The following is a 24644-nucleotide window of genomic DNA, read 5'->3' on the forward strand; positions in this document are numbered from 1 at the left end:
GTCCAGCAATGGATTAACTTCAGTGACAATGAGATTCTTCCTGCTGCCTGCACAGAATAGCCTACGCTGGCAATTCCCACCCGGGGTGAGAGGTAGATCGTTTTTCTTTTCTCACCCCGGATGAGAATAGCCACTTCCAGTGGAGAGAGAGAGAGAGAGAGAGAGGACTTAACATGTAGCAGCTGAGAATTCGTATTGATCTTTCAGACTGTCTACATTGACCATGTGTTTGTAAGTCATTATCTGAGTGAACATATGGATTTTTTTTACTGTTATTTTATTGGAAATGGAATCACATTTCTTATTTTTGTAAGAAATGTATAGTATTTAGAGTTCTACAGTTAGACTATACCTTTTGACAGAAGAAGAAGAAAGGATTTTTTGCTTTCAAGGGATGGGGAAGTGTGTGAACTTGAAATTTTAAAACATGCTATTTTGCAGTCAGGTGTGAAAGACTGATCTGGTTTCTTTTCCCTTGTCTCTTTCTTGTCAATCCAGGTGCCGGCTTTTGAGGGAAATGATGGCTTCACTTTGACTGAAAGCAATGCTATTGCTTATTATGGTAGGTAATTTTTTAGTTTTCTTTAAATTTCAAAAATAGTGTTTATACCTCCCGTAAAGGTCTTGCATAGCTGCCAACCTTTTTATTTTGACGGAAAATATGTATTCGGTTTTCTAGTATTGCTCTTCATGGCCTTGCAATGCTATTTAAAAAAATTTTCAAGACAGGATTTGCCGATAATGAGAACAAAGTCCATATATGTCTATTGGAGTTGGCTTTCAAAACAGTTAGGAGCTATTGAAATTGATTTATAGTCAGTCTATGGCTTGGAAAAACTTGAATTTCTTGAATGTAGAAAAGTGTGTGAAGGGTATAGAGGGGGTTTCTTGGCTAATACCCTCCATCTTGACCTGCTGCATGGGTATAGTCTTGGTTTTTAGGGGTTTTGAGAAGTTGGCAGCTGTGGTCATATCTCATGTTTGTCTTTTTCTTTCCCCACCAAGCGTGTGTGTGTGCTCTTGTTTAGGGTGCTCTAGGGGGAAACAGTAAAATAGCACCAGAAAGGCTCAGTACTAGGGCTGGGCAACCCGCGTAAAGAGCTCAAAACGGGATGCCTGGGTATTGGTGTCGGGTACCCGGGTTTTCTACCCCACTTCGTTAATTCTTGCACAAATGCACTTAAAATTCGACGTCGGTTCGTTCGAACCTTCATAAGGTTACTTATCGAATCTGAGCTCTCTTACTAGATACAGTACTCTATCGATATTGGCCAATGGCAGTTCTTTTACAGAGTGAGCTTCACAAGCAGTTCACACAACTTGAGGACACAAATTTTGTGGCAGCATCAACTATCCGCGACCCTTTTCAAACGGTTTTCCTTATAATTAAGGCGCAACGTAAAAAATAGAAACTCACCTTCTTTCAGTGATTAGAGGCAAATAAGGAGTTAAATCCGATCAAACACCAAGCTCATCTTCGATTTCAGCTGCTGAAACCGAAACGTCCGGCAAAAAAGTCATTGTGGCAAGCCTTCAACGTGCAAACAGAGGATCATAGGCAAACGTCTGCCACAAACAAATGCCACAGTCCAACTGATTTGGTACTTTTGAGATGCTGCTGATCAGAGAGGGAGAGGAGATTCCACTGACCTGGTGAGGTCAATATGAAAAAGCCTTTCCGTAACTCTGCCAGGAAGCCAAAAAGCTTTAAGGTTTTCCTGCAACATCTGTGCCGCCAGAACGGCTGTGGACAAACTTTTGTTTTTAAGCAAAAGTTTGAAATGATTGTCCCTCTTTTCCCAGTCAAGCACGTGTAATATGTTTTGCCTGTCTTCCTTGCTTTTGATTTTGTTGTAAGTCGTTGACTTCATTGAGAGTTCTGTTAGACTCATTGTCTGGAATTCCCAATATAAGTGCGCTTACTTTGTGGGTCCAATTTGGGTTGATTTTGAAAATAAAATAAAAATAAAATATAAAAAAAAACAACCAAAAGGGTCCCCCCCCCCCCAAGATAAGTGAAATACCGGGTATCATATTACCCCTGAAATCCCAGCCCTACTCAGTACCTTAACTGCAGAACGACTATGGTTTTCACCTGTCAACCAGGACATTTAGAGTGATGCATGGTGCATGCCTGCTTCAGCTTTTTAAAATCATATATTCAACCCATGACCCTAGGGGAGTTATGACCAAGCACCTAGTCTTCCTTGGTGAAATTTCTACACGTTACAGATCCCTCAGTGGGGGGGTAAAATTAAAAGTTCATTCCTACCAAAATGAAGCCACTTTAGTTAGTATAAAAACAAATATTAAAGAGCACCTTTGAAAGTGACATGTAGCTTTCTGTTGGTCAAGGGACGATTCTATGCTGCATATAAATAGAATGGCCATGTTTGTAACAATCAGCTGCACTCTGAGATAAGATCTTGATCAGTAATGGTCAGTTACTATATGAGCTCCAGCAGGAGTATGAGACACCAGAGGTGTGCTGTGAGCTCTTTCTGTGCGAAATTTGGGTCTGTTTTCTGTAATGTAGAGCTGGGTCACGAGCGTGAGAACGGAATTGAATCGCCACTCTTCCCTGCGGAACGCGATCCGCGATTCACTTCAGCGGAACAGTATCACCTTCCGATTCTCGATTCACTCCCCTGTCGCTGTTACCACCTTGTGGCTTGTTGGTAACCTACTGCTGGGTCGTGAGTTGAGTCATGAGCACAAGAACGGAACACTTAGTATGGCTCCCCTTATTGTACAACAGATGGTATAGTCCAACCCCCCTATTATAACAAAATGAACGGGTTCCAAACAGTAGACGGAAGGAATTTTATGGAGCCTTTGTTTTAGCGAATCAACACCTTTTTAAAATCACATCCATTTGTGGATTGTACCGAACAACGTTGATCAGTAGCACAAAACATTTAAATTTGCAGTTTCTAATGACACTCAAGCTTTGAAAGTCACCAAACTTTGGCGGCTATTTAACTTTCTCGCTAATTTCACCCCTGAAACCAGGCAACCTCACCTTCAAATATCTTTTTACTTCTTTTTTTCTTCTTTAAATTCAAAAGCATGGCAAATAACCAAGACTTAAGAGTACATAGATAACTCCATGCGCTCCAAATGTATTTAAAAACGAGCGCCTGTTTCCATCGTGTCGTCATACCTTCTGTGGCCACACGTTATACACTTCACTCACGGGGTTCCCGTTGTCCGACTAACTCTACAAAAATGTGTATAGTGTATGGGTAGTTTGGGTAGAGTATCTCAAGGGCTGTCGTTCATTTTGTAGAACATCGTCGTGAAATCAGGCGCTTGTCTTTATAATGAACTCGAAGACTTCGGCAATTTCCCGCTGCTTTGTCAATTTTTATCTTTTTTTGGGGGGGGGGGGGTGAATACCTTTTATGTACATTTTAAAACCCATTTCTGTGTGAATTTCACTGAGAAACATTGATTAGAGGGACATAAATTGAAAATTTTCAAATGTTCAAATGTTCAAATGTTCAAATTTTCAAGGGCTCTCCAGCTTTGGAAGTCATAAAAATTTGGCGACCATTTTCACGTTAATTTTAACATCGACCCCACCTCTTTCAGTCGCAAATATTTCGACTTCTATTCAAAACAGATGGTTATTTCCTTTCTTATTTTTTCATTGAAACAATTGCTTAAAGATGTGAACAAGCTATGAAATAAACGATATGAATAACAAGGAATTTTACCACCACCAACACACGTCCAGAAATTGACGAGCGCCTGATTCCACCGCGTCGCGACACTTTTATCGGTCGAGTGGGGAGGAAATCCTTCTCACGACATAACTTGGGCCAAGGGAAGTAACTGAGCCGATCAGAGGACTGACTTCCGCAGTTGCTACGCGCCACCTCGTCCCAACATAACGTAAGACAGCAGAAAGGAATGTGTGTGTGTGGGGGGGGGGGGGGGGGGGGATTTATGGGGAGGTCTCTAATTGAGGTCAGTAGATAGAGCAGCGTAACGAAGGGTGGGGGGCGGAGAGGGTGGTGGGACAACATGAGTGGGACTCGCGCTCGCCAAGTGACGTTGATATGACACTGTTCCGTTTCAGTTAATGTTCCGCCGCAGTTACACGAGCGCTCGTACTCGCGATTCTTTGAAGCCGACTGAATTGCGAATCGCCACTCTCAGATTTGGATAGCAGGATCCAGCTCTAATTTGGCTAGCAGGATCCAGCTCTACTGTAATGTCATTTGTCAGTCTTGCTTCATGTCCATAGTTTTTGTTTTTTTAATAAATATTCCTCATTTTATGTGAATATGGTACTTTATTGTTGAACCACTTTTTCCTTTGGTTTTCCTCTCTAGTCTCCAACTCTGCGCTTCATGGAGAAGACAGAAAGAGTGCTTCCCTCGTCCAGCAATGGATTAACTTCAGTGACAATGAGATTCTTCCTGCTGCCTGCACCTGGGTGTTCCCTTGCTTGGGCATCATCCAGTACAACAAACAGGTGTGTAAGTTTAATAACCATTTCATCTGGATTTCCAGTTATCGTGATGTCCTGCACTGTTGAAGTAATATATTAGGGGTGTGTGGTGGGAGCAATATATTTATGAGGAAAAGTTTTGATTTACTCATATATATCATCACTTGATCAGTACATTCGGCTTTTAAATTGTGCTTGGGACTTCTTCTTTTTTTACTTCTGGAAATTATTTACCATTTTATTATCGTAAAGACTTCCATTTTCTTTAATTTTGAAGTGTTCAAAATATGAGGTTGAAAATCTTTTTCCTCCCAAATTTTAATTAAATATTCTTTTATCTCTACGCCAATTTATACTTCCCCAGAGGTTGGAAAGTTTGGGCCGATGCTTGGAGGAAGTTCAGAAAAAAATTTTTTGAAAATGTCTAAAGAATTGTTGTAAATGTTCGTTTTTTCTTTTCTCATGTTTAGAGAGATTTAGATCATGGGTGGAAACTCAACTAAGGGTATTTCAGGTGGAAGGTTAAATGATTTTATTTGGTATTTTTAGAGTAAAAAGTAGTGTGGTCTTCTCTTGCTTAATTTGTGTAAAATTTTCTAGTCTTGTTTTGTTCATTGCTGATAAGTGGATGGTTTGAGTGTCATTGATACGTCCTGCTTTTCTTTCTTTCTTTTTTTTCCCTGAACTAAATATTACTATTTTGATATGGTTTTAATGTGCAAATGTTTTAAATTTTTGCTCAGGATACAGACCGTGCAAAGGATCAGATTAAAAAAGTGCTGACCGTACTGAACAACCATTTGCTGACCAGAACATTTGTTGTTGGGGAGCGTGTGACACTGGCTGACATTAGTCTCGTGTGCAATTTGCAAAGTGTGTACGAACAGGTTAGTCTATGTCCTAGATATTAGACCAGTATGCATATATACTTATTAAATGTGTGAAGTTAATGAGTAAAAGGTGTTCGGCAGTTTTGGTCAGTATTTTCTGTTTGAAGGAAGGAATACATGTACCACTGACATGGATTCGCCTTATTTCTATGAGTTGCGTTGACATTATCTTCATGAAAATACTCTGACTTAAATTAGAACAATAAATATGAGTTGTGTTGCTTCCTGTCCAATCCTGTGACCAGCTGTTTTGCTGTGATGATTATTTTCTTTTAACCTTACTTCAGTATAAATGATATTGACGTGAAAACTTAGGAAATATGATTAATCAAAGAGAGTGGTATGCATACTTTTGAGCATCAGGTGTTCTGAGTTTGGGTGTTTTTTAAATTTTTATTATCGTATTTTGTTTGATTTCACATCTTTCATGTTAACCACCCTTTTTTAAAAAATAGTTTTAGTAGAGGTTTTACGGCGCTCACAACTGCAAAAGGTCATATGAGCGCCAACCACCCTTTAAAAAAAATGTAATGAACTTCTTAAGAAATGTGTGCAAAAAAACTTTCCTTTAATATGTGATTATTTCAGGAATCAGTCTAATATTGTTATAAATGCAAATTGCTGTATTTTGTTGTTTTTTAGGTGCTAGACCCTGAATTCCGCAAACCATACCAGAATGTTAACCGTTGGTTCACCACAGTGGTCAATCAGCCACAAGTGAAGAAAGTGCTTGGCGAAGTGAAGCTGTGCACCAAAATGGCTGTCTTTGATGGTACGGTGTAGGAAAATAAGACTGCTTAAGTTGTACTTCCTAAGCTTTATGTTCTTTTAAAATTCCCTCAAGAATTAGTTTGATGTGGTGAATGTCAGATCTCTTTTCTGTTTTTTTGTTCTGAGATATTTTATTTACACATGTTTTTACCACAGCATTGTTAGTTGTTGCTCGATTCAAAAGCATACTGTTAAAGAATGTGTAGCCTATTATGTATTTGTTTTGTGCTGTTGCTGAGATTTTTTAGATATATTTGTTACTCTTTTAGGAAACATGTGTTTAGCGGCACTTTTGTCTTGGGTTGCTTTTGACTCGACAGTATGATAATGGTCAACTTCTTGACGACAGTGACAAAATGAAAACATGTTCGGTTGAAGTGAGCTTACAAATTCCTCTGCTGCATAAAAACTATTTCCAATAAGCAGAATTTGAAATGAAATTTCTATCAGCAGAAAAGTGAAGTAAACAATACTTACTGTGATGTATCACATTACTGTGAGATGATGCAGTAGCACACTGTGTTTTTAGAATTGAATCCACGTAGGGCGCAGGATCGGACATCAGTGCTCAGCCAGACTTACTGCAATGGGGCATGAAAACATTCAACAAACCTATCAGTTTAAAACAGTATGATGGTAGGTTTCAGGAAATATGTGTACTCTTATTGTGTTGCTTTTTTCCTCCACAGCCAAAAAATACAAGGAACTGCACGGTGGAGGTGGAGATGAAAAGAAGAAGGAAAAACTGCCTAAGCAACAGCAGCAACAACAGCCTAAGAAAGAGAAGCCAGCACCTAAGGTGAGTGTGTAGGGAACACATTTCATCATATTTTGCTTTGAAGCAACTAAAGATGCATTTTCATGCCTCTACTTTTATCTCCACTTTTCATACGTCTGCGAGACAAGTATTCATTTAAAATTGTCAAGTCGTCAAGATCTATAGTTAACTTACTCCATTTTATCTGGCTTTTGTTTTTACTAGAAACCGTCGCAAGTTCTAGTAATAACAATGCAGTGAGGGAGACTCCATGTTTGAAAACTCATGGCCAGATCAATTGTACAAGTAAAGAGTATTGAAGTAGTGGCAGCTAAAATTATGACAGGTTTAGATTCGTGTGTTAAAATGTCTTCATAATTGAAGAATGTGGCAGGCAATGAAGGGAGAGCAAATTTACAAATGTACTTTTGCCATGGTAGTAATTGAAGAATGTCTCCTCAGCCTGCCGCTGAAGAGGAGGAAGAGCCCAAACCGAAGGAGTCAAAGGATCCTTTTGCAGCTCTACCAAAGGGGTAAATTACATTCTGAAACTTCCCATTTCTATGTTGAAATTGCGTTAACGGTTATGGGATTTGTGATGTACATAAGAGTCTGAAAATTTATTTTTCCACCAATTTGAATAATTTGGAAAAGTGTTGGTGATACTCATCCTGGTGGTTTTGTTGCTGATGAGAAACATAACTGAATCTTGGCAGAGGACATCCCTTGTGCTATCACATGGAAGCTGAGTGAACGCTTCAAAAAGTTTGATTGTAAAATACATATAGTGTGTTATGATATAAAGGCCAATAATCTATAGTCGGAATCTTCTCTGAATGCAGCTTGCGTTTCACCGTTGATCGCTAACAAGAATAGTTCCATCTTAAGCAGTTAAAGCCTAGGTCTTTGAGTCTTTCCTGGGCTTCTTCTATATTGTTTATGCCTTATAAATTGGTCTTCCGCTAAGCTTGCAAACCATAATATGGCCGGGCATATCAATTCAATAACATGGAGGTACATGAGGTGTCAGTTTAAAGTAATGTGGAAAACCTTTTTTTCTTGCGCCTTGCAGCTTTGGAACTTTTGTACATTCTATGTAGCTTGGAAGGGTGTCTGTCAAGTGTTGCTGCTCTTGCTTTTTTGTTCTATTTTATGCATCTTTTATTCACCTCAGTGCAACAAATAGGCAAGTTGTTGCATTTTTTAAAAGAGATAGTCTTTGCAGAGATGTATGAGCTAGTCTGTTGCTGTGTGTTTGATTGAAATGTAGCATAGGCTTGTTAGTGGTTCTCATCAGTTTCAGCCACAACTATCCTCTCCACAAAGGCATGTCAGCCCTGAGTCTTGTGGCTGGTATGTAATACCCAGAGGTAAAGCAAGTGTTGATGATTTACTCTGTTGCAACCTGAATGTTTTCAAAGTTGCTCATTATATCATCATACACTTTGTGACCAGTATTAACACCCGCAAAGTAATTATTCATTTTGTGTTTTATTTCGTGGGCCTAAATTGTTTATAAAGCGCCAGTAGAGTTTTTTAAAATGTATATTTACTCTCTGCAGCTGGCTGTCCAAGTTGTCACAACAGTTTTTTCATTTGGTAGATTAAAGTTTATGCTTAGCAGTTCACTGTATGAAAGTTACGTATTAATTTATGATTTTAATATTCCTGCCTGGTGCTATTTTTGTTGTACATTATGGATTCACACTTCATTGTCATGGTTGTTTTTCTTAAAGGGTTTTCTACTATTTTTTTCACAATTTAAGGGAGTCAGTCAACTGTTCTGTCCGCTGTTTTTGTTTTGGGCAACTCTTCATTCGCCTCAGTGCATTGAATGGGCAATAATTGTATTTCTTAACCCACTTTTGGACATGACCTTTACAGAGGCGTATTAGTTGATCTGTTGCTGCATTTTTGGTCGAAATGCTGGCAAGGGTTTATTTGTGGTTCCCATCAGTTTGTCACAACCTTCCTCTCCACAAAGGCATGTCAGCCCTGAGTCTTGTGGCTGGTATGTAATACCCAGAGGTAAAGCAAGTGTTGATGATTTATCCTGTTGCAGCCTGAATGTTTTCAAAGTTGCTATTATATCATCATACATTACTTGGAAGTTACAGTATTCACACCAGCATAGTAGTTTTATCTTTGAAATGTCTTTTTTTTCCCTTAGTTTACCAAAATGTGAGATGTTGGCAGGTGCTCTAATGTGGTTTGCTCCTTCTTTCCTATCATACATTTTTTGTCCTTGTCTCCCCTCCTTCTTTTTTGTGTATGTTACTCTCTTGTAACACGTTATCTATTCTTTGGCACTTATATGACCTTATCATGTTGCAAGTGCCGTAAAACTCTTTACTAAAACTGCTAGAACAAAAATGTGACAATGTCTGTAAAACACCAGTAGATTTTAAAATATTTTTTTAAAAGGATTATCAGACTAATTATTAATCATTTTTAAAAATAAGGTTTATGTAAAAGTTGTGTACACCAAATTAATTTCCTTACCGATCCTGATGAAAGAAAGGTGTCGCTTTGTTGTATTTACTCATTTTAGAGGGCATTTGGTCTATGCGGGTGGTTGATAGATGCTCTGGTGTGGTTTGCTCCTTCTTTCCTATCAAACATCTATCGTCCTGATCTCTCCTGCTTGTTTTCTGTTTGTTATTCTCATTTAACACCTCTAATGTTTTTGTGTTTTTTGCCGCTATTATACTTGAATGGATGGTTGTTCAACTTACTGGCCAGGTTGTTCTCTTTTTGGTATTTCTTGAAGATATTGTGGTAGTCTCTTTTTGGGGGTGGGGGGGGGGGGTTTGGTTTTAAATAATGAGCTTTTTGTTCTGAGGTGCAATTTTTAAAGTGCCTTGTACTTATCAATGCTAATCAAGAGCCCCTCTCCACAAAGGCATGCCAGCCCTGAGCCTTGTGGCTGGTATGTAAAACCCAGAGGTAAAGCAAGTGTTGATGATTTACCTTACCCCGTTGCAACATGATTGTTTTCAAAGTTGCTCGTTATATCATCATACACATTGCAGATTGTTAATATCTTTTCTTTGCTGTTCTAGCTGTCGGTCCTTCATATTCTTTTCTTCCATTACTTGATTGTTTGCTGTTTTGATGAACTTCTGTTTCGTCAAACTAAACATCTCCATTGTGATGTTCCCTCAAATCAAAGCACATCAGTTTTATTTTCCTATTGGACCTGAGAGTAGCTGAAACTGTAAGACTTAAGGAGATCCCCTATTGCTAAGAGTTTTAATGATGTGATGCTAGCCTTTTCTCTTTCACTGGTTTAAGAAAGCCACCATGCTTTATACCGAGGAACAAATTGATAAATTGCTCTCAACACGTTTGGAATGAGAAGACAGGCCTCTGTGGCTGTAATTGATGAGTTTCAAATAAAAATTTGGTTCCAACTTAAGTTTTTTGCTGCAGTTCTATTGCGATACTTGTTCCTCTTTGAGAACAATGACTGTCGTCTTGAGGTTTTTTACTGGGTTTTCTTTTGTTGCTCATGAGGCTGTAAGATCATTGTTCCTTGTACTTCTTTTTAATTGTGACTAACATATCCCTGTGCAGCCATGACAGCCTCAAGCCATGTGGCTGGTTCATCGGAAATCAGGGTACAAAAAAAGTAATTACTGCTCTGTTGCAACGTGATTGTTTTCATGGTTGCTCAGTATGGTGTCGTACATACTTAGCTTCATTGTGAAATGTCATGAAATGAAACCCTTTTTAAGTGAATATTGGCAGTGCATGCACAAGCATGGCCAGGGAGACAAATCAAAGTGATTTTAAACTCACCGTTACTTTTCTTGTGCTAACTTTATTAACTTGATCACATGCATGGTTTAATAAAAATATTTGTTTCATTTTTAGGACCATGAACTTGGATGAGTTCAAGCGTACTTACTCCAACAACGACATTGTGAAAGAAGCTGTTCCATACTTCTGGCAGAACTTTGACAAGGAGAACTATTCCCTGTGGTTCTGTGAATACACTCAACCTCTCAAGGGCAAGATGACCTTTATGGTCTCTAACCTTGTTGATGGTAAGTTGATATATGATTTTGGCGAGTACTTTAGTAGGGTAGTAAATATACAAGTTTCGGTTAAAATGCACAGAAAATTTGTTATTAGTTTCAGTACTCATATATGGAACGGATAAAGAAGCGTAAATGAAAGATTACTATCATTTAGAAGTCCCTGAAGACTGAAGTTTTGTGGATTTCTGATTGAGTAGGTGTGTGTCTCAGGATTTTATTTTTTGGGACCTGATACTGAACAGAGAGACTTTGTAGTTGGTTGATGATTTCAAAATGTTCAAGCTTTAGACAGATTAAAGATGGGTCATTTTAAGACTGGTGGAGCTGTGATGAGAATGGGGTCTTGACAGTAATGAAACCAATACCTCTCTCGTCGTACTGAGCTTCTTAATTGCAACATTTTGTAAATGTTGAAGATGTGTATTTAATATGAATTTGATCTTGTGCATTTAAAATGCAAGTACATTCTATTTTGATAGATTTTATAGAGAAACGCAGGGGAAGAAAAGAAAGTAATCGGAATTCTCAGTGGATGGTTAGCATGCACTCGGGTGTGGTTTGCTCCTTCTACGAAACATCATTCGTTCTTATCCTTCCTTCTTTTTCTTTGTGTTACTCTGGATTAAACCTCTAATCTTCAGCACTTGTTTACCTTACTGTGTTGCAAGTGCTGACTCCAACTAAAACTTTAAAAAAAAAAAAAAAAAAAGGAATTCTCACTTTTTATGATGAGCCTCTTGTTTATGTCCCTAAACTCTACAATGGGCGTAATTGAATATTTTTTTTTTTAAAGGCTACTTTCACCTTCCTGATGAAAGTTAAAGCAAGACCTGTCATAAATGGACTGCGCATGAGCTGAGAAAGTATGTTAGAGGAATAGACAGACAGATGGGTTGTAGCATTGAGAAGGTATAATTATATGCTTGTGTCAGCTTAAACTCGTACAGTTGGTTGGAGAGTACCATTGTTGGACTGTAATTTCGTTGCCTGTTGAGTAATGATCATTGCTTGTGGGGTTTTCTTCACTCAGTACTTATGGTCTCATTTTGATATGGCTGTCTGGTTTAGTATGATAAGTATGTATTTGCTGACTAGGTTTCAAGTAGCTGTGATGAGGACGGGGTCTTGATTCTTATGAAACAATTACCTCACTCGCCGTACTGAGCTTCTTATCATTTCCTTTGAAATACTATTAATAATGGGTTTATTAATATTGCGTTTATAAATGTTTTCACCATCTTAATTTTTGAAGCTTACACCTTCAGAAAGACAAGTTTTTTTCCATGGGGAAAAACTTACTAAATATATTATTTGAGACAGTTTGAGGAAAGCTTGGTTGAGTCACCACTGAAAAATATGAATGCTGAAAGAATATGTTGCAGGAATAGAAAAGGGTCAGTCTTGGTCATTGTTAGCTCTAGCGATTCTTGTAATGTGACTAAAGTGTTATAATTCTTGATGTTGCTACATTTATAAATGAACAAGCCAGGTTTCTACTCAATTTAACTTTCCTACAACTTAAAAGTACATCATTTTAAATGCGGTGAAACATGCATTCTTACATCACACATATTCAATAAATATTAGTGAATAGGTAATTTTGTTATCATCTCTTTGAAGTATGGACGGGATGAAGAAAAGCTGTGATGAGATTGGGGTCTTGATTCCAATGAAACAACTGCCTCACTCGCCGTACTGAGCTTTTTGGTCATTCATTCCTGCTTGTAATTATTTTAAAAAATATGTTTGTAGTGGTTTAAGACAAAAATGTTTAATATGGTGGCATCAAAGATGACGGGGCATGATCCTTAAATTAATAATGGTTTTTAGTGCGGCTAGCCAGAAAAAGTGTTTACAGCAGAAGAATGCAAATAATTCAAAAGGCTAGTCTGATGTGCTGCTGTTCTTTAAAAAAAGGGTATAGTGTTGTATGATAAGCATAATAGGTCTTGCTTTCCTTTAATTTATCTGTCTTTTATTTCAAAGCTCTGAATAACCTTTATCTTGAACTCAGAACTTAGATGTAAAATGATCACATTTTGTATTTTGTTTTTGGGTGTAATAATCAGTTTATAGATTGCAAATATTTTTTATTTTTTCCTTAATGGACCCTATCCATCCGTACGTAGTGTTTTACTATCATATCCATATGACGTGGGGAACTCTGTGCCACCACTTTCAAAGAGGAAATTTACTTGTTAATCCGATCTGTACGCTTTTGCATAGCAGTCTGTCAAAATGATTTTTTGAGAAATACTAAAAGTAAAGTTTCAAAGAGATCTCCGTACTAAAAGTATTCTAAAATATGAAGAATGCAACTGCGGGGGAACAAAATGACCCCAGGGTGTACGGATAGGTTTAAAAAGAAGAGCTGTGATGAGATCGGGGTCTTGATTCTAATGAAATAATTGCCTCACTCGCCGTACTGAGCTTGTTGTTTTTTTTCCCCAACTCAACTGTTGAAAATGAGAGATGGGAAAAAGATTTCGAGAAAATCTGAACAAGATCTTAATAAACATGATCCAAAAATATTCTATTTTACCTTGCGGAAAGAAAAGTGCCAAAGATTTATTAAATGTACTCTCTCCTTATATGTTTGAGGAAAAGGGATGGGAAGAAGGCTGACAAAGCATGTTGGAAAAATTGATAGATCATGAGACGCTTTGTAGGGTGCATCGACATCAAAATGTCAAGATACTTTCTGTATTGGTTCAGAATGGATCTACGCGTCGCACTTTGGCTTAGGGAGCAAAGTTATTACACCTGGAATGGAGTACTTATACATTACTGGTCTGTCATGTAATTATAGATCATTTCAGGGTCATACATTTCAGAAATGTTTTGTATGGTAAAAGAGGAGCTATGATGAGCATGGGGTCTTGAGTCTAATGAAACAATTACCTCACTCGCCATACTGAGATTCTGATTCTGTTTATGCTGTGCCTATATGTGTGTTTAAGTTCAAAGGAAAGAATACAATATTTGGTCTGACTTGTGGAAAGTGGGGATAATTTCAGAACATGTCTGAGAAATAGGTTGATCTCAGGTTTTTTTTACACACCTTCAAATCTAAATTATATTATGTACCACTATTATCTGCTACATTTCAAGGAGTGTATTGCATCTATGTGTCAGTTCCCTAGCCATTAACAAAACCTGTCCAAAGACGTCTGTCTTGTCTATCTCTGGTTGTGTCTCAAGTTTAGCCCAGGTCCTCTTTCCTCTTGTTCTTTTCTCAGTATCGTATAACAGAGCTTGAAGGTTTAAAGATTGTGTTTGAAAAACTGAAGATGTTGTTGTTAATGGACATTTTATTGAGTAGAATGGCAGATGGCGCATCTCATCAGTGTTTAAACAATTTTCGTTTTTTTTCTTGATTAGTGCTTTTCTTTTTGTTGAATGTAATAACACTTTTCTGTCTTCTGGTCATAATTTTACTTTTTTGGGGGGCGGGGGGTATATTCAGTTGTTTCAAGAATATGTTTAGTCTGATCAAGCGTGATTATATTTAATTTTTAAAAAAAAATATGACTATAAAGTTGTCGATAAGAGCAGCTGTGATGAGGTTGGGGTCTTGATTCTAATGAAACAATTGCCTCACTCGCCGTACTGAGCTACTTGTAATTTTCTAACTACTAATTTGACCAAAGTAAGAGCGTTGATTGATTTACTGGTGGGAATGGGTCAGGAACAAAATTAGAAATGGAGAATATTTTGTTGTTGATCATAAGCTCTCTGGGGGATAGGATTTACAAAATGAAAATGTTGAAACGCGCTTTATTTTGATTTGAATTTATGTGCCTCGAGTTCTGATGGCCTTACTTTCCGTTTGTCAAAATTTTTTTCGGCACATTTTCAGGTGCATAAAAACCATTCTTCAGTCAGTGTGCTTCTCTTCCTTGAACTTACAGTTTTCAACTATTATAATGATTTCACCGGGGTTTTTTTGTGTGTTCGGGTGTGACAACCATTGATGATTGGTAATAATTATAGTTTAAAGTGGAGCTGTGATGAGACTGGGGTCTTGATTCTAATGAAACAATTACCTCACTCGCCGTACTGAGCTTCTTTGTCTATATTTTCTTTACTATTGTTGAAAGCGGAAGTTGCAAGTTGGGAAAAGTTTTAGAGAAAACTTTGATAAGATGTACTGTGCAAGCAAGATTCTGATGTTCCTTCTACCTTGAAGAAGGAAAAAAATTGTTGCGGATTATTGGCAGGTGCTCTGTTGTGGTTTTTTCCTTCTTTCCTATAAAGAATCATCCTGACTTTCTTTTGTGTGTTTGGTACTCTATTGTATCACATGAGTGCCGTAAAACTATGACTAAAACTAAATGTGACAGCCACTGTTATTTAAATTTTTTAATGGAGCTGTGATGAGACTGGGGTCTTGATTCTAATGAAACAATTACCTCACTCGCCGTACTGAGCTTTTTTGCCAATATTTTATTTGCATTGTTGATATTGGGAGTTACAAGTTGGGGGAAAGTTTTAGAGAAAGCTTTTGAGGGTGGTTGGCAGGTGCTCTGGTCTGGTTTGCTTCTTCTTTCCTATCAAACATCTATTGTCCTTGTCTGCCTTACTTCTTTTATATTTGTTGCTCTCTTGTAACACCTCTTTTCTTCTGGCGCTCATATGATCTTTTGCATTTTCGAGCGCTGTAAAACCTCTACTAAAACTAAAAAAGAGAAAGCTTTTATAAAATGTACTGTGCAAGCAAGATTCTTTTTTGTTCTTTCTGCCTTGCAGAAAAAGAATACTTGTGGCAGGTGCTCTGTTGTGGTTTAATCCTCCTTTCTTACGAAACATCTATCATCCTGATCTCTCCTTTTTAGTGTTTGTTACTATCTTGTAACACGTAATCTTCAGCACAATATGACCTTAATGTGTTGCAAGTGCCGTAAAACTCTTTAGTCTTTATTTAAGTGACAACCACTGATCTTCGGCGTTTATATGATCTTATTGTTTTGCAAGTACTGTAAAACTATTACTAAAATTAAATGTGACAACAATTGTTAGTTATAGTTTTAAGTGGGGCTGTGATGAGACTGGGGTCTTGATTCTAATGAAACAATTACCTCACTCGCCGTACTGAGCTTCTTTGCCTATATTTTCTTTACAATTATTGAAAGCGGATGTTACAAGTTGGGAAAAGTTTTTGAGAAAGCTTTGATAAGATGTACTGTCCTAGCAAGATTCTTTTATGTTCCTTCTACCTTGCAGGAAAAAAAAGGTTGTTGCGGGTGCTTTGTTGTAGTTTGATCCTTCTTTCGTACGAAACATGTATATCGTCCTGATTTCTCCTTCTTTTTTGTTTATTACTCTCTTGTAACACCTAATCTTCAGCACAATATGACATTAATGTGTTGCAAGTGCCGTAAAACTCTTGAGTCTTTATTAAAGTGACAACCACTGATAATTGAAATTTAAAGCAGAGCTGTGATGAGACTGGGGTCTTGATTCTCATGAAACAATTACCTCACTCGCCGTACTGAGCTTCTTTATTATTTTCTTTACAATGATTGAAAATGGGAGTTTCAAATTGGGAAAAGTTATCTAAAAAAGTTTTGATAAGATGTGCCTCGCAAGCAAGTTTCTTTAATATTTTTAGCAGAAAGAGAAAAACTGTTGTGGGTGGTTGGCAGGTGCTCTGCTCTAGTGGTTTGATCCTTCTTTTTTGTACAAAACATCTGTCGTCCTGGTCTATTTCTTTGTGTTTGTTACTCTCTTGTGGCATCTAATCTTCGGCACTTATATGACTTTATTGTGTTGCCACTGCCAGAAATCTATAACTAAAACTAAATACAACAACCACTGTTAATTAAAATTTAAAGTGGAGCTGTGATGAGACTGGGGTCTTGATTCTAATGAAACAATTACCTCACTCGCCGTACTGAGCTTCTTTGTTTATATTTTCTTTACTATTGTTGAAAGTGGAAATTGCAAGTTGTGAAAAGTTTTAGAGAAAATTTTATAAGATGAACTGTGTGAGCAAGATTCCTAAATGTTCCTTCTACTTTTTAGAAAAAGATGTGGTTGGCAGGTGCTTTGTAGTGTTTTGATTCTTCTTTCTTATGAAACATGTATCATCCTGATCTTTCCTTTTTTAAAAATTGGTTACTCTCTTGTAACACCTACTTTTCAATAATATAACCTTATGCCTTATTGTTATCAAAGTGACTACCATTGATAATTGAAATTTTAAGCAGAGCTGTGATGAGACTGGGGTCTTGATTCTCATGAAACAATTACCTCACTCGCCGTACTGAGCTTCTTTGCTATTATTGTCATTACAATTATTGAAAATGGGAGTAACAAAGTTGGAAAAGGTTGATTAAATGCACTGTGCAAGCAAGATTCTTTTATGTTCCTTCTACCTTGCATTTAAAAAATTGTTGCGGGTGGTTGGCAGGTGCTTTGTTGTAGTTTGATCCTTCTTTCTTGCGAAACATGTATATCGTCCTGGTCTCTACTTCTTTTTTGTGTTATTCTCTTGTAACACCTAGTCTTCAGCACTTATAATATGACCTTCATTGTCTTGCAAGTGTTGTAAAACTCTTTGAGTCTATTAAAGTGACAACCACTGATAATTGAAATTTAAAGCAGAGCTGTGATGAGACTGGGGTCTTGATTCTAATGAAACAATTACCTCACTCGCCGTACTGAGCTTCTTTATTATTTTCTTTACCATGATTGAAAATAGGAGTTTCAAGTTGGGAAAAGTTATCTAAAAGCTTTGATAAGATGTGCCTCGCAAGCAAGATTCTTTAATGTTCCTTCTACCTAGCAGAAAGAGCAAACTGTTGTCGGTGGGGCAGGTGCACCGTTGGGATTTGATCCTCCTTTCCTACAAAACACCTATCGTCCTGGTCTCCTTCATTTTTGTATTTGTTGCTCTCTCGTAACACCTAAACTTCGGCACTTATACGACCTTATTGTGTTGCAAGTACAGTAAAATTATTACTACCGGGGGATTACTTGTACCAGATAATATGTGACAACCACTGTTAATTAGAATTTAAAGTGGAGCTATGATGAGACTGGGGTCTTGATTCTAATGAAACAATTACCTCACTCGCCGTACTGAGCTTCTTCCATATTTCTTTACAATTGTTGGAAATCAGTGTTACAAGTTGGGAAAAGTTTTAGAGAAAAGCTTTGATAAGAGGCACTGTGCAAGCAAGATTCTTAAATGTTCCTTCTACCTTGCAGGAAGAAAAAAAAAACTGTTGACAGAAAATTAAGTAGACTTACGGTCTACACTATTTGAGGAAAAGGTGTGAAGCATCTGGTCAGACTACAAAAGGAAAGCAAGAAGGTTGACAGAATCTGTTGGAGAAATTTCTGAAATAGAAGATTGATCACAGAAGCTCTCTATGGGGTGGAAGTGGGATTACACAGTGAAAATGTTAAAATACCCTGTTTTGATTTAAATGGATGTGTCTGTTAGCTTTGTTTCCTTGCACATCCTCAAATTCACCTTTGCTTACTTAGAGTAGTTTAGTTTTTGCAACTATTATTGAATAGTGGTAGGTTTTTGTTTTTTAAATTTAGTTCATACTGTTGTTTATTCTAAGAATATTAAAAATTGTGTAAGAGGGGCTGTGATGAGCATGGGGTCTTGATTCTTATGAAACAATTACCTCACTCGCCGTACTGAGATTCTTATTGTCTTTTTTACATTCCTCAGATGAAAGTTGTATGGGTTAAAAAGTCCTTTTCAGAAAATACAGACCTCGGTTTGTTAATGATCTGACTTCATTCAAGATTTGGGGGGGTGGGGGATACTTAGACGGTAACTATTTCTGTCCCAGATGTCTGTCAGGTGTCTTTCTCAAGTTGTATCTCTCTGAAAGTTGATTGACTTTGTGGCCTAATGATCTGTTTTGTCAAGAATAATTGTCGTCTGGTATGGGATGTTCTTAATCATGGACAAGAGGAGCTGTGATGAGATTGGGGTCTTGATTGTAATGAAACAATTACCTCACTCGCCGTACTGAGCTTTATGAAATTTTATTTTACATTTCTTTTATCTTTGGAATGACTGGGGGACCCAACACATTTTACAAAGCAATGAAGATTTTTAAAAAATAACAGCTTGGTGTGGAGGAGTACACTAAGATTTAGAGTGGTAGCTCTAGTGTGGATGGAAAAGGACAGCAATTTAAGTTGATCTTCTCAATTTGCTTACCCAACAGGAAGGGTTCAGTAAATGCATTATGAAAGCGTCCTTATCGCCCCTTCTTTTTTATGTTTGTTACTCTCTTGTAACCCCTCTAATCTTCTGGCCCTCTATGACCTTATGCAGTAAAACCTCTACTAAAACTAAACAAAACAAGGTTAAGAACCGGTAGTGTGTGATTTTGTGCCTACATGAAAACACAAATCATGCTCAAGGCTTCTTTTTCTTTTTCAGGTATGTTCCAGAGGTTGGAAAAACTGCGCAAAAATGCTTTTGGCAGCATGATGGTTTTGGGGCCAAAAAGTGACCTTGGCATTGTTGGACTGTGGTTCTGGAGATCACAAGATTTGGCCTTCACTGTGAGTTATTTTATGATGGCTTAAGTAGTGGGCACTGGCCTGTTTATTCATTGCAACTCCCACGCGCGCACACACAAACACACCCTTTAGGCTGGGTAATAGATGTGTTATCATGTTTTGGTTTTTAGTTTAGTTAAATTATATCCGCAAAATGGTTTTAAATGGTACGTGTAATTCAATTCCTTCGTTGAAGAACTATGCTGAGCAGTAAAATTAGGATGATTTTCAGTTGTGTGTGCTACAAACTTTCTTCCCTAGAGAAATAAGGCTTGAAAATACTATCGAACCTGCTCTACTTTAATGATTACCTGTCCAAAACCATCACTTGTACAAATGACCACTTCCCACTCCCTGCCTTAAGTTGTTTTTATATTATAACAGCTGCTGAAGGTGACTACTTTTCTCTTCAGTAATGAATGTTACTCGTGGACAGGTTCGACTGTCATCATATATCTTTGAGAACCTTTTGTGGGAATTGAATAAGTACTACCTTGTAAATAAGGTACTCTCAGGGTGTTTTGTAATCAAAATATGCTGTCGGTCATGGCAGTACATTTGGTGTCACTTGGCATGTCTCAGAGGATATACTTTTACTGCTTCTACTTAATTCACCTTCAGGCCTGGATTTGAACCCCTGGACTGTTATTTGTATATGCACCCCAACATGCTAAGGAAAATTCTACTGTGCACAATCACAATCTTTAATTGATGGTTGTTGGCTTGTTATAAGAGTTTAAAAAGACAGATCAGTAAAACTCTGACCAATTGAAAGATAAATGATTAGATGAATTCATTCATTGACAAGACCTGCATAGGATAAGCCACAACGATGTAAACAATTTGACAGTACTGAGACTTATAACAGGTTCTCGGATTCTACACATTGGCTCTGTCTTGCATGATACATGTGAGAAAGACAACACACTTTGCTATGTCTTATCTGTAACAGCTTTCTCGTCAGATATAGAAAGAAAAATGAAGCTATTGTTTTATCCAGAGACAAGACTCGAGTAAAACAAGCCATATAATGATATAAACAAGCGTAACGTACTGAGACAGACGTTCCAAGTTGTGGTGTCGCTTAGCTAGAATTCATATTTTCATTATTTCTTTTTTAGCATGAGGTCAAATGTCATTCGTGTTTGTCTCAGAAGTTATACATCATAGAAATAATCATGCATCAGTGTGTGTCAAAAATGAACTGCTCTCTTTTTAAAAACTTATTCTTTTTATAATTGTTGTAATGTGAATTATTTTGTCTTGTCTTTAGCTGTCTCCCGATTGGCAAATTGACTACGAGTCCTACTCATGGAGAAAGCTTGACGCCAACAGTGATGAGGCAAAAGAATTGTTGACCAAGTTCTTCACTCAGGAAGGCGACTTCAAGGGACGGGAAATTCTGGATGGCAAGATCTTCAAGTGATTTGCCTGGCTTGTGCAAGATAGTATTTAAAACACCTTTTGTTGAGTACCTCTGTAATTCATTACAAGTCCATGTGTCTAATTGGGATGAAGGAAATTGTCATGTGCCCCGCGAGCTTGGTAAGAAAGTTGGTCGTTTGCTCCCACCATAGTACTGGACAGGTTATGGGACCGATGTCACCTGTATCATATAGTTTATTGGTTTTGTGAGCTGACCAGTACTGTGGTCCACTTTTCCCAGTGGATGGGTTATAAATTGTCAGTCACCTAGCTGCACTGCTTGTGGAATTAATAAAATGAAAATGATAAACTCACGTTCTTTGCTTTGCCTTGAGTGATTGTGCAGTTGCGAAGTACATTACGGGTACTGCCACCCTTGGGACAGGACTGAAGTTGGTGGAACAGCGGGGCTGATGGTCCATTGGGGTTCCTCTGTTGTGTGTGTGTTGTGTGTACCTCTGGGGGTCAGTTGGCTGGCATGGCAGGGTAAATTAATTGCATCAGTTAAATGACTCTACAATTCAGACAGTTGACGGTGTGAAGGTGAGAATACTACAGTGGAATCCTCTTATAACGAGTCCTGAAATAATGATAAGTCTGATGTAAAGACACTTCTAAAACCGCGGGGGGGGTTTTCTTCTTCATCTTAATGAATAAAATACTGCTGTAGCGCTATCGGACAAACACGCGAGTCGGTTATAGCGGAATACTGCTGCTGCTGTGCACAGCCGCATAGGCCATTTATTCATGTAAAACCTCGCCAGTTGAGAATCTTGTTGGTGATCTTGCGAAAGAAAGAATGGGAGAGCTCACGTGTGCCAACAATGAAGGCCAGAGCGAATGAGTGGGGAGGGTGTGGCATGCGCAAACAAGCAAAATGCTTCGCTTGATAGGCCAGCCTAGTCTAGATTATCTAGGCCTACCATGCTTCTCATTTTTCTGATGCGGAGATGGAGAGGTCACAATACTGTGATGGATGGAGCGAATATGTGACGTGCAAATCAGACGGAACGCACCACAGGGTGTGGGGGACAACACAACGGGTGAGTTAGCCTAGCCTAGTAAACTTTCTTTCTGACCGCCAACGCCGAACTGTCAACATCGCTAGCGCTAGAGAAATAAACCTTTTTCGATATATTTGATAAATAAGACCAAGATACTAGATGTCATGTTGAACCAAATCAAAGTCAGGGGAGATAACAAAAAGAAATGTAGAACACCAGACTCGTAGTTTAGGCCTACTTTACCATTTCCCTTGAATTTATTACTTGATCTGTCATAACGAGAATCCTGCTATGACGGACATTTCGCACCGGTCCCCTCCCTCTCGTTATAACAGGATTCCTCTGTATGTTTATATAGGCATTCCTTTTCGTACAATGGCAAAACCTGGCGGTAAGTGGGGCTGGTAGTAAAATGTGAGGTTTGACTGAACTTCGTACAAAAGTCTGTGACCTGGGAATAAACCTTGTCAATTTTTGTAACACTATTAGAAATAGAAAGGGGAACAGTGTGCTATCCAAACCATCTTAATCTTTGTTGCGCCACCTGTCTCCATCTTTAATTTCCTGGCATCTGTATAGTCTTGTGATCAGGCACTTGGACTCGGCAACCGTAAAGTTCAGGGTTCGAATCATGTTGGGGTTGTTGCAACATTGTGTCCTTGGAAAGGCACTACGCACAAATTTTCCTCACTTCACCAAAGTGGGAATGATCCAGCTATATACAATGGAAGTTCTTGTCAGTTTGTTTATGTTTGAGGGCTGTAATCTGCAGCCTGCACTGTATTCTTCCTAGGAAGCTGAGAATGTTCTGGAGGTTTAGAGTCTGTTGGGGTAAGAATAGTTGTAAAACGCGTAGAGCATGCTGTAGAGTGGATGATGATATATACCTGCGCTTTAAAATGCAATTATTATTTTCATCCTCCAAGTGCCCTTTTTTATTGATTTGATTTTTATGTCGAGACTGGCCCATGTTATTGTTAGTTGGGTTACATTATTGTAGGCCTATATTTTGGCAGGGTGTGGAATTGCCCTCTCTCTAATGAAGACTAATGTCTGTTAGTATTAGTGGCACATATTTTGGGATCGAATCCATGTGCAACAAACACATCATGCCTGCTGTCCATTATGTAGGAGTAAGTTTGTTGGGTAAGATTTTATCAATCTTTCCTAGACCTGTCAAGTCCTTGGATTTTAAAAAAATTGTTTGACTTGAGTACAGTGGAGTCCACTTATATTACGAGTCCTGAAATAACGAGGTCTGTTACAAAGACACTGTTCTAAAACCCCATTTTTTTCCCTTCTTTATCTTTATAAATAAAATACAGTGGAGTCCACTTATAACGAGTCCTGAAACGAGAAGTCTGTTATAAAGACACTATTCCAAAACCCCGTTTTTTCCCCTTCTTTATCTTTGTAAATAAAATACTGCTATTGCACAATCAGACAGTCACGCGAGTCGGTTATAACGGAATACTGCTGCTGCTGTGCTCAGCACACAGACCAATTAAACATATAAAACCTCGCCAGTTGAGAAAATAGTTGGTGATCCAGCGAAATAAAGAATGGGAGAGCCCACGCGAACCAACAATGAAGGCCGGAGCAAATGAGTGGGGAGGGTGTGGCAAGCGCAGACAAGCAGAACGCACCACACCACGTGATAGGCCAGCCCAGTCTAGATTATCTAGCCATACCGTGCCTCTCAGTACTCTGGTGTGGGATGGAGAGGCCACAATGCTGTGGTAGATAAAGTGAATGTGTGATGTGCGCAAGCAGACGCAAAGCACCTGCAGTCATTATTGGGACCTCAACGCGGTGCTGCAGACCCCGGAACAAGTCGTCACCCATCTCACGTAGGGGCGTATTGACTATTTCTTTGTTTTTCAAGAGACCCGTTTAAAGTTTTGAGCTGATTTTGTAATATGCATTTGTTCTTTTTACTGACAAATGATTCTTCGCTGCCTTACCAAATTTTAAGATAGTAACCACGGAGACATCCTCCACGATGTGGATCAGTCGCAGTGCAATACGGTTGGCAATTTCCCGCCAAAAACGGGGAAATTTTCCGATACGTCTCTACGTGTGATTATCAAATTTTTTTTTGTGTCCTCAAAATCAGGATACGCCCATAAAAATACAAAGAATACATTGTAAATTCCTTTGAAATATTCTAATCGCGTTAGAAGAAATACAAAAGAACCAAGTGCACATATTGTATTAAACACACATTTGTTTCAGGCAGCAATATTTTTGTCACGAAATATTAAACCAAAACTGATTTTACCATGCATCCACCTTGGATTTAATAAGGTAGACAAATCAAACTCATTGACATAGCAGCATTCAGCTGAGCAGTTGTAATATCATTATAAAATACCGAGCAAGCAGCCGTAGCTTGCTACGATCATTATCAAACATAAAAAGAACTCCAGGGCACAGTACTGGGTTATCATTGTAAAACGCTAGGGCCTATAATGGCTTTTTATTCCCATATTGCTCACGTCACGCAGACACCAGACACATACACACACGCACGCAAATGTCCTACCTCTGTGAACGCGTCCTCATTTTACGTTATACATGAAATTGAAAATCATTGGGTCTAGCTAGACAGAACAATAATTATAAATGCGTGTCTCTATTTTTTTTTATTATCTGAAAATGGAAGATGTTTTTAAATTGGTAGACCTACTTATACATCAAGCACAGAATTCTACACTTATAGAAGCGGAACTCCCTCTTCGCGATCGCCGATTCGCT

The 24644-nt window shown here is 38.2% G+C and overlaps 1 protein-coding gene across 1 annotated transcript in view; it reads left to right on the forward strand.

Annotated features, from left to right (window-relative positions):
• LOC101857155 (elongation factor 1-gamma) overlaps positions 1 to 21197 on the forward strand; it is a 23210-nt gene extending 2013 nt beyond the window's left edge. Inside the window, exons 3-11 of the mRNA XM_005089089.3 lie at positions 499 to 562; positions 4341 to 4483; positions 5203 to 5346; positions 5992 to 6121; positions 6810 to 6919; positions 7340 to 7410; positions 10754 to 10926; positions 19337 to 19461; positions 20732 to 21197. Of these exons, the coding sequence (XP_005089146.2) occupies positions 499 to 562; positions 4341 to 4483; positions 5203 to 5346; positions 5992 to 6121; positions 6810 to 6919; positions 7340 to 7410; positions 10754 to 10926; positions 19337 to 19461; positions 20732 to 20884 (1113 nt within the window). The 3' untranslated portion in view covers positions 20885 to 21197. The remainder of the gene's footprint in view (positions 1 to 498; positions 563 to 4340; positions 4484 to 5202; positions 5347 to 5991; positions 6122 to 6809; positions 6920 to 7339; positions 7411 to 10753; positions 10927 to 19336; positions 19462 to 20731) is intronic.
• The last annotated feature ends 3447 nt before the right edge of the window (positions 21198 to 24644 follow it).

This window comes from Aplysia californica, unplaced genomic scaffold (assembly GCF_000002075.1).
Source record: "Aplysia californica isolate F4 #8 unplaced genomic scaffold, AplCal3.0 scaffold00003, whole genome shotgun sequence".
NCBI classification, from domain to species: Eukaryota; Metazoa; Mollusca; class Gastropoda; order Aplysiida; family Aplysiidae; genus Aplysia; species Aplysia californica.